Source organism: Nerophis lumbriciformis, linkage group LG05, assembly GCF_033978685.3.
Source record: "Nerophis lumbriciformis linkage group LG05, RoL_Nlum_v2.1, whole genome shotgun sequence".
NCBI classification, from domain to species: Eukaryota; Metazoa; Chordata; class Actinopteri; order Syngnathiformes; family Syngnathidae; genus Nerophis; species Nerophis lumbriciformis.
In genome coordinates, this window is record NC_084552.2 from 42,167,833 (window position 1) to 42,180,332 (window position 12,500).

General features: G+C 43.1%; 1 protein-coding gene across 1 annotated transcript in view; it reads left to right on the forward strand.

Moving 5' to 3' along the window:
• The window catches only part of trpc5a (transient receptor potential cation channel, subfamily C, member 5a), a 114,578-nt gene extending 102,357 nt beyond the window's left edge, over window positions 1–12,221 (forward strand). The window contains exons 15-16 of the mRNA XM_061960252.2: window positions 3,711–3,800; window positions 9,574–12,221. Of these exons, the coding sequence (XP_061816236.1) occupies window positions 3,711–3,800; window positions 9,574–10,569 (1,086 nt within the window). The 3' untranslated portion in view covers window positions 10,570–12,221. The remainder of the gene's footprint in view (window positions 1–3,710; window positions 3,801–9,573) is intronic.
• Window positions 12,222–12,500: the final 279 nt, after the last annotated feature.

A 12,500-nucleotide genomic window follows, 5' to 3' on the forward strand; every position in this document is an offset into this window, starting at 1 on the left:
ATATATATATATATATATATATATATATATATATATATATATATATATATATATATATATATATACATATATATATATATATACATATATATATGTGTGTGTGTGTGTGTGTGTGTGTGTGAGTAGAGATATATATATACATACATATACATATATATGTGTGTGTGTATATATATATGCATATATATATATACATATATACAGTATATATACATATATATATACACACTCACACATTATATATACATACATATATATATATATACGTATATATACACAGTATATATACACAGTATATATATGTATATACGTATATATGTATATATATATATATATATATAACCTGCTATCCATGCAGGCTATTCGCCGTCTCTTTATTAGCTCGAGTTCCTTGGCTTTGCTTTTACGCTGAAAATGAAAAGAAATCACACCAAACTGTTTATTTTTCCTGAAACAATCATTACATCGATTGTGGCAGTTAACGATGCCGCACGTCCGCGTGATGTTTTGAACTTGTTGAAGCAAAAACAAAACTTTAGCACAAAGTCTTGCATTCAGCCATGTAATGCAAGTTACGCAATGCCTTTACTACGTCACTTTCAAGCCCTATACTGTAAGCAAAACACACGCTGTGTGTAGGGGCGCGATGATCCGTGGGGAGCCCCTTATGCGTGAAGAAGTGTATGAAGGAATGACAGGGCGCCTCAAATGAGATTTTACCACAAATGTATTGCTAGCCCACTCCTGCTCTGTCATTGATTAGAATATAATGGCAGATTTCTCTATTCTTTCTCATTGTCTCCCATGGCACAAAATGTTAGTGCAGGTGTGATAATTTTATGTACAGGTATCGAATCCCAATCGGAGTTGTACCTAAAACGTGCAACTTTTTATTATGTCAAATGTCTTATTTTACACTAAAAATTAATTTTGGGCCCCAATTTAGCATGGAGGGGCTGTGCTTAACTGTGTAAGTATCTCTAAGCAGAGTGAAACGACAACAGCAAATAACTACAATAGAAAGGGGGTTCATATGGCCCCCCTTCGTCACAATTTACCTGACACATGAAATGTGACAAATTGGGGAATTCGCTATCAACTTTAGCCGCCAGGTGGCAGTAAGTCTTGAATATCTTAAAATGTGTTTTGTGGCAATTCCAACTTTGACCACAACGTCAGTTGCTAGGTAAAGTGGCACAAGATCCACCCAGAAATGGGGTCATATGAATCCCTTCTCTACTTTAAAGTCTAGTTTCACACCATTAAAAGTGCACAAAATGCTTCAACATAAAAGCAAAGCAGTATTAACAAGGATTCTACGTCATCAACTAACAATAAAGCATATTTTTTAGGTTGTTGGCCACCAGAAGAAATGTATGAACGTTGTATTGTCATTGTAGTCAAGACATACAATAGAATTGCCGCTCTGTTAAATAAGAGTATAAAATATCACATGGAAACACGAGAATCAAAATAAAAAATATGCCCAAAAGGGGGAAAACCATGTCAACAATCTGCCATAGGTTTGGAAAATCCTTTATTATTGCCAATTGTCCCAATGTTTCTGGCCTAAGTTAAAAGTAAATACATAAGCATGAATATGCAAATTGAGGTCAATACAGTTTTTAACATAGCAAACAACATTTAATTGTTTACTTTTCAGTGTGGCCCTTATCCATTGTAATGTTCTAATAAAGACCAGTTTCATGTTTTTTTTGTTTTTTTTTAAATACGGGCTGAGGGCCACAAATGGCCAACATTCTGGACTTTGGAGAGCCGTGCACTTTGTCATTTTCATCATGATCCTCTTTCATGAAAAGTGCTCACTTTCTACACGGCCATTCGTCATTCTCACATCCGAGGTCGCCCTCGCCGCTCTGATATGGAAGCATGTCATGAATGCGCTGAAGGTTAAGTGATTTTATGTCCCCAACGGGCGGTGTCGCCCATTCAAGTCGGCAGCGCTCTAATTAGAATTCCCTGCTTTGCGCCAATGTCCTTGACAAACGTGCGCGCTGTTTTCCCGCCACGGTGTTGCTGAGCATGAAAGAAGTGAACAGTGCGGCCGCTTCTTCACGCCGCCTCGTGAGATAAAACACTACATTAAGTTAGAGGCCGTCAAACTCGCTTTGATGGATTCTTGTCTGCCAACTCAAGTGTCGCCTTCCAGCATCACTACTGTGGCTACAGTATGTCTCAATTGGTGCATTTGTACTTACTTACTTGGGGCCTGATCGACTAAGATCCAAATACCACGTGCTATACAGCGTTTGCCATCTATCCATCTTTTTCCGCTTATCCGAGGTCAGGTCGCGGGGGCAGCAGCCTAAGCAGAGAAGCCCAGACTTCCCTCTCCCCAGCCACTTCGTCCAGCTCCTGCCAAGGGATCCCGAGGCGTTACCAGGACAGCCGGGAGACATAGTCTTTCCAACGTGTCTTGGGTCTTACCCATGGCCTCCTACCGGTCGGACGTGCCCGAAACACCGGTTAGGCACCCGGGTGGCATCCTGACCAGATGCCCGATACACCTCATCTGGCTCCTCTCGATGTGAAGGAGCAGCGGCTTTACTTTGAGCTCCTCCCGGATGGCAGAGCTTCTCACCCTATCTCTAAGGGAGAGCCCCGCCACCTGACGGAGGAAACTCATTTCGGCCGCTTGTACTCGTGATCTTGTCCTTTCGGCCATAACCCAAAGCTCATGACCATAGGTGAGGATGGGAACGTAGATTGACCGGTAAATTGAGAACTTTGCCTTCCGGGTCAGCTCCTTCTTCATTACAACGGATCAATATAATGTCTGCATTACTGAAAACGCTGCATCGATCCATCTGTCCATTCTTCCCTCACTCGTAAACAAGATTCCGAGGTACTTGAACTCCTCCACATGTGCCCTGAGAAAACTCGGGTTCCAGCAACAGCATCAGCGTATGTAGAATACAAGTACAGCAAAATGCAGTGCACTGTCAGACTTAGTACCCAGATGTTTCAGTGTGAAGTGGTAGACACTCACCGCCCTTTATATGGGCCATCTTGACAATGTAGCGTAACAGGAGGTACGGTAATCATGTGAAATAACGGTTAAGGAGCCATCTGTAGCGGTGGAAAGTAGTGAACAGAAGAAGAAGAAAATTGCAATATTTCCAGTAAGTGCACAACAACAATGATGAAATTGGCACAGCACTGTGTACACACTGTACATAGTATACTTATTGTTTCAATGCTTGCAATTCTGTATTTACACTTCAATTTAGTGCTCTCTCAAATCCATTATTGTTGTTGCACACTTACTGGAAATAATGATCACAATGCTAATCCACTTCTTTTCTCCTCTTTAATACGCTAAGCTAAGTGAGTACAGAAGTGCACCGGTTGAGATGCAGCCAGCAGTGGCTGCTTTGACATGCAGCCAGCTTGTCTTGACTGCCACGGGAAGGCGTCCTTTGCTGGAGCGTGGAGCGTGTGGCGCTGCGTCCTGGCAGAGGCAGAGAGCGACAGCTCTCCACCGCGTCTCATGTTTGGCCGCCGCAAGTGTCGACTGTGGGAGGACGCCACTATCACATAGAGGCTCTCTCCCAGGTCGTTGTGGACGTTGTCTCCCGCACATGCCGGCGAGTCGAATTACGTTCTGCTACTGCTGAACCGACGAAGGTTTATTCGTAGGACACATGCCAGCCTGTGGTTCTTCTGGTTCTCAAGTCTGTTTCCAACAGGAAGTCATCCGGAGCCTGGTGAAGAGGTACGTGGCCGCCATGATCCGCAGCGCCAAGACAGACGAGGGTCTGACGGAGGAAAATTTTAAGGTGGGTAGGGCTGCTGATATGCTGTTGTCAGGGCGACCACTCTACTGACAGACCTAAAAACGACGATAATGGCGAGGGGGTGTCATTTTGTCTCATTCCAGAATTAATGGTCCACACTCTCTATCATGTTTCCCATAATGCATTGCAGTTTGATGAGCTTCCAATGACTTCCTTTGTGGCCTTCGCTTGTAGAATGCACATCAGGTGCGCACCAGATTCACTCGGCCTGATGAGCACGCTCGATGTGGCACTAATGTCTCTCTCACACACACACACACACACACACACACACACACACACACACACACACACACACACACACACACACACACGCACACACACACACACACACACACACACGCACACACACACACACACACACGCTCTTGTATTTGTTACCTTCTTAAGACCTCTGAAAAATGCCTACCTCTTTAAGACCACCCTTTCTAGATATATAAAGATTTGTATTTAAAGGGACAAGCGGTAGAAAATAGATGGATGGATAATATATACATACTGTGCAAATATAAAAAAGCTTGTTGTGAAAAATTAGTTGGAATTTAACAAGAAAAGGGTCCCAATTTCACAAGAAAAACTTAGAATTTTGGCAGTGTTATAATAAAAGTCGTAATTTTACTCAACGTAAGTCAAAATTTGCAAATTGCAATATGATAAAAGTTGGAATTTTACTCATTAACAGTTGCAATTTTACAAGAAAAGCTTAACATTTTGGCAATTTTAAGAAAAAAGTCGTACTTTTAACTCGACAAAAGTCACAATTTTATAAGAAAACAAAAAAATGTTGGGCAATATAATAACAATAATCGGAATTTTACGTGGCAAAATGACAAAAGTCACAATTTTACTCAAAAAATTTCACTAATTTACAACAACAACAAAAATTGCCAATATTGTGATAAAACTCAGATTTTTATATGACAAATGTCACCGTTTTGCATTAAAAAGTAATCATTTTACATAAAAAAGTAATTATTTTACAAGAAAATATTGCAATATTACAGAAACAGAAAGCTTATGAGAAATTGTTCCTAATTTTATAAGAAAAAAAATCGACACTGAGAAAAAGACTGCTTTTAGTTATTTTTTTAATTTAAATTTGTTGTTTGTAATTGTTTTTTAATCTTCATTATTTGCTTCAAGTTATTACAGTATGTCTCTATTTACATATTTTTTGTTTTGTTTTTATGAATTGTGGCCAAAGTGGGCGCATTTCAATTTCATACACACACTTGTTATTACATATGTTAGCCAGAGGGGGAGCACTTCGAATTTTTACACACACTTGTTATTTCATATGTTGACTAGAGGTGGAGCACTTTTAAAACCGACACACAGTCAATTTGAAAAATCCCTCCTTTTTGGGGCCACCCTAGTTTTGACAGATGTCCCCACCAGGGTGCACATGAGACATTCTCTATTAGATGCAATGGTTTTCCGTATTGGGACCATGATTTCGGTCCTAATATGTAAGGTACTTTTCCTTGTTGATGTCTCAAGAAGGGTAGAAATACAAGAACACACACACACACGCACACAGACACACACCCCATATGGCGGGCGGCTTGTGATGACATTTATTGTGTGTCTGCACTCACCTGAGAATTACAGGTGTGCACACAAACACAATTTGTATCAAAGTGAGATTTAACAATGTCAACCGCCATTTAAAAAAACCTGAAAATGTGTAGAGCTTGTTAAAGTGTCGACCAATCAAAAGCTTTGTCTCACCTGGTGTCTTTTGAGTGCATTAGTGTATCCACACTTAGAAGCACAGCAACATGCAGTGCACTGCCAGAATTAGTACCCAGATCTTTCAGTGTGCAGTGATAGACACTCACCACTAGGGCTGTGAATCTTTGTGTACCAAAGATTCGATTCTTGAGGGTAATGATTACAATCAGAACCGAGTCAAAACAAATCTCCTTTCAAAAGCAATGTTTTTTTAATAACATTGGGTGCCAGTTCTTTGATTAACTACATTTCTGTATGAATACATTTCTATATTACTTTTTTTTTTTTTTTAACTGGTTTAGTTTAATAAAGAGCTACTCAAACATTAAATAAAGTAGAATATAAATAAAGCAACAAAAGAAGTATCCAACATTTCTCTTTGCTAAAGTAAATCTGTACCGTAGATACGGGAATCTACAACAACAATATGATTTTCCTGAGTGGCTGGACAGCACAGATTTGAAAAAAAATTATGTTTTTTTAAAATCGATTAAGAATCGTTACGAATAAGAATTGCGACAAATTCGAAAATCGACTTTGTTTTGGACTCTCCTACTCACCACCCTCAATGGTCGCCATCTTGGCTAAACAGCAGAAGGCAAAGAACCGAGTCTAGTGGTTACAATTCACAATCAAAAAGTACAAGAAGCTGGTAAATATTGTGATTTTTGGTAAGTGTGCAATGACAGAAATGGATTTTGGACCACACAACATTCACGCACCCAGGAACTAAGAGCCTGATTTACTAAGATCCAAATACCATGTGTGCAAACAATAAAACAATGTGTACTTCATGTGCAAGTGTTAAGTGGTGCAGACCGCCTTATATAAATGAGGATTTTGCGTGTACTATACGGGTCATCACCACAAAGACACTCTCAGTTACTGCACATTCATGTTATCATGCTCATATCTGTGGCGTTTTGCTATGTTTCTAAGCATGCAGGAGACATGTACCACTTTTTATGATTATTTTAGAAGCAGTCGTGCAGTGCATCTACAATGAAACCAATTTTATTTTATTTTCAACCGTTGACTGTGCTTATTTGAGAGAGGCTGCACTTACTCTCAGCTGGTAAATAATACGCAAATAATGCATACGTAGAGAATTGTTTTTTCATAAAATAAATATTTTGATAATATAGACTATGTGAACGTTTTAAACAAATACTGAAGGACACCTAAACGCATCAATTGGATTTGTTTTCATCAGCTCTTAAGTCCTCGAGCAGCTATAACATTCTAAGAGGATGTTACTGAATAGACAGTGTCAAAATGTTGACACACACAAATAGGATGGAGGATTCTCTGTCCATCGTCTGTCTGTGCAGCGCGAGCACTGATCCTGCAGCCGTGTGTGGAACTGTCAGTTTGCACGTCCTTCTGACACGCGCTAAATAAAACGCAATATAGCGCTTGCAAAACGTAATTGAGTGTAGATAAATCACATTGCCCTTGCTAAATAATTATATTTGCCTCTTCTCCTCCCAGTATTGTGGGTGTTTTTTTTTTTACCAATCAATAAAAAAATCAAAGTTTACTATAAAGCCCTTAATCACAAATGTCACATCAGGGCAAGAAAGAACTCAACCCAATGGGAACAACGAGAAAGCTTGGAAGGGTCTGCAGATGTGGGGACCACTTCTTGGGTAATTGGTGCAATGGATGTCGAGTGGATACGGTTAATAGTGTGAGAGTTCAGTGAGAGTCCAGTCCATGGTGAGGTCAGCAGTGGATCCTCGTGTATGTAGACAGGTCAGCAGTGCAGAGACGTCACCGACTGATGCATAGAGCAGTGGTCCAACCTGAGTCCAGACTTGGAACAGCTAGCTCATCCTTGGAAACTGATCTGTGGCCACATGATAACCTCTCCATGCAGGAGAGGGAGCAGAGCAGAAAAGAGAGGGGGCAGATCAACTGGTCTAAAAAGGGGTCTCTTTAAAGGCTGGAGTATACAAATGAGTTTTAAGATGGGACTTAATTGCTTAGGGCATTCCAGAGTACTGGAGCCTGAATAGAAAACTCTCTGAAGCTTGCAGACTATTTTTGGGCTGTGGAATCACTAATAAGCTGGAGTTCTTCGAACACTGATTTCTGGCCGGGACATATGGCACAATACAATCAGCAAGATAGGCTGGAGCTAGACCGTGTAGTATTTTATACGTAGGTAGTAAAACCTTAAAGTCACATCTTAAGTGCACAGGAAGCCAGTGCAGGTGAGCCAGTATAGGCCTAATATGATCAAACTTTCTTGTTCTTGTCAAAATTCTAGCAGCCGAATTTTGTACCAACCGTAATCTTTTAATGCTAGACAAAGGGAGACCCGAAAATAATACGTTATAGCAATCGAGACGAGACATAACGAACGCATGAATAATTATCTCAGCGTCGGTGGTGGACAAAATGGGACGAATTTTAGCGATATTACGGAGATGAAAGAAAGCTGTTTTAGTAAAACGCTTAATGTGTGACTCAAACGAGAGAGTTTGGTCGAAGATAATACCGAAATTCTTTACCGAGTCACTTTGTATAATTGTTTTGTTGTCAAATGTTAAGGTGGTATTATTAAACTAGAAAATTCCTGCGGACATTTTGATGGGCCTGCTATCTGTGCCCTGGACCTCTGGCTGGGGGTCGCCGGAAGCCGCCATACTTTTAAGATGGTGCCGAGTGTCCGAAACTGTGAGTTTTAGGTGTAGACGTACAAAATGAGCTACAAAGCTAGCCTAAAACGTTAGCATTACCATTTTTGCTAACGTTGGCATGCTAACAGCTAGCATGTTTCACACACGAAGTTATTTGGCTGTAAGGTGTATGGCAGCAGAAGTAGAGAAAAAAAGATTAAAAATAGGTGTAACTGTTGCCATGGTATTTCTAGCATGCTAGCATGCTAATGGTAGCATGCTAAAAGTTAGATCATTAGTCAGTTTTACGAGGGCTGTCTCAGTAGAGTGATTTGCTCTGAAACTGGACTGAAAGGGTTCACAGGGACTGTGAGACGCTTAGTGTTCATTTAGCTGCTGTGCAACAATTTTTATCGAGGATTTTCGAGATAAAGGGAGGGTGGGACACTGGCCAGTCGTTCACCAAGAAGTCAGAATCAAGCAGAGGATGAATAACTGCTTTTTTGAATGCGAGGAGAACAGTCCCAGAGGAAAGTGATAGGTTAATAATATTTAGCACTGATGGTCCTAGTATTACAAACAGTTTCTTGATAAATTTCCCAGGATGTTGGTCAAGTAAACATGTTGTTTGTTTTGTCCCATTTACGAGTCGCAGGAGTTCCTCTAATGTTATTTCTTCAAGACAGTTTATTTTGGAGAGTAATATCCGTCGTACATACGTTCGTATCTGCGTTAATAGTTGGTGCTGGGACGCGTTGTCTTTAATCTCCTTTCTAATGAGTTCAATTTTCTGAGTAAAGAATTGCATAAAGTTTAGTCACATGCCATTTGCATTCCAGCTGTCCAGGTTCAATTCCAGCTTTCTTCAACCTTTATCTACCCATGAATGTCCCATGGAGATTAAAAAGATCTTTGACGAGGGAGTCCCGCACATTCATACAGCAGTGTAGTTGACGCTGGGAGCAAGGTGGGTGGAGGGTCTCTCCCAAGACACAGCGGCCATGACTAGGATGGCACAAGCTGGAATCAAACCTGCAACCTTTAAGTTGCTGGCATGGCCGCACTACCATCTGAGTCACGCCACCTCCTTTTGATGATCAGCATATGTTTTGCATAATAAAAATGGATTGCACACCTCAGTCTGCTCACTTAATCGACGCAGTTCACTTTGCACACGTTTAGTGAATCAGCTTTGCGTGTGCTATCAGGTTTGTACCTTTTTTAGTACACGCAAGTACACAATGTACACAGTGTACTTTTTGCTGTGTACTGACACAAGTATTCCATTCAGAGACACAAACAAATGCTTCAAACCCTGCAGCAGGGTGGGCGGAGCCAGAGAAGACTCCTCCCTCCTTGTCTCTTTTTGTTAATGTCGTGTCCTTGTGTGCTTCCAGGAGTTAAAGCAGGACATCTCCAGTTTCCGCTACGAGGTCCTGGATCTGCTCGGCAACAGGCGTCCTCCTCGCCGGCATTACTCCTCCTCTAGCGAGGCGGCCAGAGACGATGGGGGCGTGGCCTCGGAGGACGACAGCGAACCGGGCGACGGCCAGCGATCAAAGGGTGTGACCTTCACCACGCCCCTGGTGGACAGCTCCAGGCAAGCGTCGACGCTGGGCGTCTCCGCCCTGGTGCGCTCCATTTCCGGGATGAGCGGCGTGGAGAAAGAGGGCGAGGCCGAGGAGGGGGAGGAAGAATGTGTGGGCTGGGGTGAGAAGGAGGAGGAGGAGGAGGAGGAAGAAGGCAAACCAAAGAGCAACGGGCTGAAGACAACGGGGGTCCTGCTTTCTGCCACCACCGCCCTTCCCCCGCCGTCGTCGTCATCGCTGGCATCGACGCTGTCGTCTTCGCTGGCTCGCACGAGGAACCGCCTGCAGCGTCTGTCGGCGCCGACGGCAAAGACGGACTCCTTCAAGCGCCTGTCCTTCCTGTTCTCCCGCTCCAAACGCAGAGCCCCGCCCATGCCACTCCCCCTCCAAGCCCCGCCTTCCTACACCATCTCCGACGGGCTGCTTTTGCCGCGAGGGGGCCGCGGCGACTTGGGACTGGGTAGTGTGACCCGGAGCGAGACTTGCCTGAACGAGGTGGGCCGCTCTGTGGACGCCGGCAGCCTCTCCTTCTCGCCGCACAGAACAAACGGACGTGATTCGCTCCTGACGCTGCCCCCGCCGCCGTGCCCCTGCCAATCGCTGCACTGCGCCTCCAACATGTCCGAGTCCAGCTCACGCCTCTTGGACTCCAGCGAGGACGTTTTCCTGGGCGGCGGCGGCGGCATGGAGGGCGCCGGCGGGAGCGGGCTGATGATGGTGATGGGAGGGTGGGTTGGACCTTGTGACGACGTCGTCGAGGACAGCTGCGAAGTCATCGAGGACTCGGTCAGCACGCAACTATAAGCGGCGACGGCTGACTGGTCCAATGCTCGAGATAGGAGGCCGGCCCAATTAAAAGCCACGCCCACTGGAACGGGACATGAGCTCGCTGAACGTGCATTAGCCCGTTAACAAGGCAATTAGCGCATCGGCCAATCGTTTGATTTTTTTTTTTACGCGCTGACATCACTTTGCAATAAGACACATTTTTTGGAACGCCTGACAGTCTGTTACGGAAGGAGGAGCTGCAAAAACGTCAAAGAGGACGAAATAAACGGACGAGCTGGTTTGTCCCTTTAAGCAATTCAAGCCGCTGGAACACAGGAAGTACCAGGACTGGACCAAAGTCTAAATGGCCTAAGAAGGACAAAGAGAAGCCCCGCCCCCTTGACACTTCTGTGACCGCTTGCATCCCCCGCCCCCCCGCCCCCTTTCTGCACCAATCAGGGCCAAGGAACGTCTTTCTAACACTTCTACTAGTAATAACACTATTAATAATAATAATAATAATAATAATAATAGCACTAATAAGGACTTTTGTGGTTTGCTTCTTGTTGCCTCCAAGACTTCTCTCCTTCGGTTCTTCCTCTTTTTCTTACCTTTTTTCTAAGCCGCTCGACAAAACAAACCTTGTTGGATGTGAAAGACGGCGGTGGAGGACGAGTGAGGACACGCTCGTCTCTTTGCTACTAACGCCAACCTTCTTTTCATCTCTAGAAGATTCTTTAGGAGTCGCTCCGGCATGAGCGGACGACTTTGACGCGACTCTAAGCGCTACACAAATTATGCATGTTTGAGCACACACACGCACACACACACACACACACACACACACACACACACACACACACACTGCTTCTTCAACATCTTTTCCCCCAAAACATCAGGCTGCAGTAACCACCAGCGCCACCAGGAGCAGTGTTACTATAGCGACCTGCTGCAACACTGATTGGGCGGAGCATCCATCACCAATCGCCATGACGACACAGAAGCCTCTTAAAGGACATACACCCCCAAATATTACACGTGAACACACTTATTGACCAGTGCTGACGGCTGTAAAAGCTCCTTTGATTGACGAGCACACACACACACACACACAGAGCTGATAATCAATCATTCTGATAGATCAATATCAGTAATGGTGGTCTGATTCCCTACAGTGTGTGTGTACGTGTGTGTGTTGTACCATCTGCTTCTTTAGAAGACTATTCTCCTTCAGTGACACACACTCAGACAGCACTGTCTCCTGAGGGCGGGGCTTCATCATGTTTTATTCATACGCGCGTGCACGTGGCTTTACATGCATGTGCCCAATCACTCACACAAATTATTACTGTACACACACAGGACGTTATATCACTTTGACCATACGATTTATGTTCCGACAACAGCAGGAAAACAAGGACAAACACACAGGGCGTGAATAATAGCAGTGTGTGTGTGTGTGTGTGTGTGTGTGTGTGTGTGTGTGTGTGTGTGTGTGTGTGTGTGTGTGTGTGTGTGTGTGTGTGTGTGTGTGTGTGTGTGTGTGTGTGTGTGTGTGTGTGTGTGTGTGTGTGAGAGACAGAGTATTGGTCTCGACACTAATCAAACTTAAAAGGAAAACTGCAACTTTGGAGGGAATTTCATTTCTTCAACCATGCACAATCCCCATGTGGGACAATAACACACATGGCTTTCTCTTTTCTATATATATATATATATATATATATATATATATATATATATATATATATATATATATATATACAAATATACACATATACACTTGTATATATACATATACACATTAATAAACACATATATACACGTGTATATATACATATACACATATATACACATATGTATATATACACATATATACCTATTAGAGATGCGCGGATAGGCAATTATTTAATCCGCAACCGCATCAGGAAGTCGTCAACCATCCGCAATCCACCCGATCTAACATT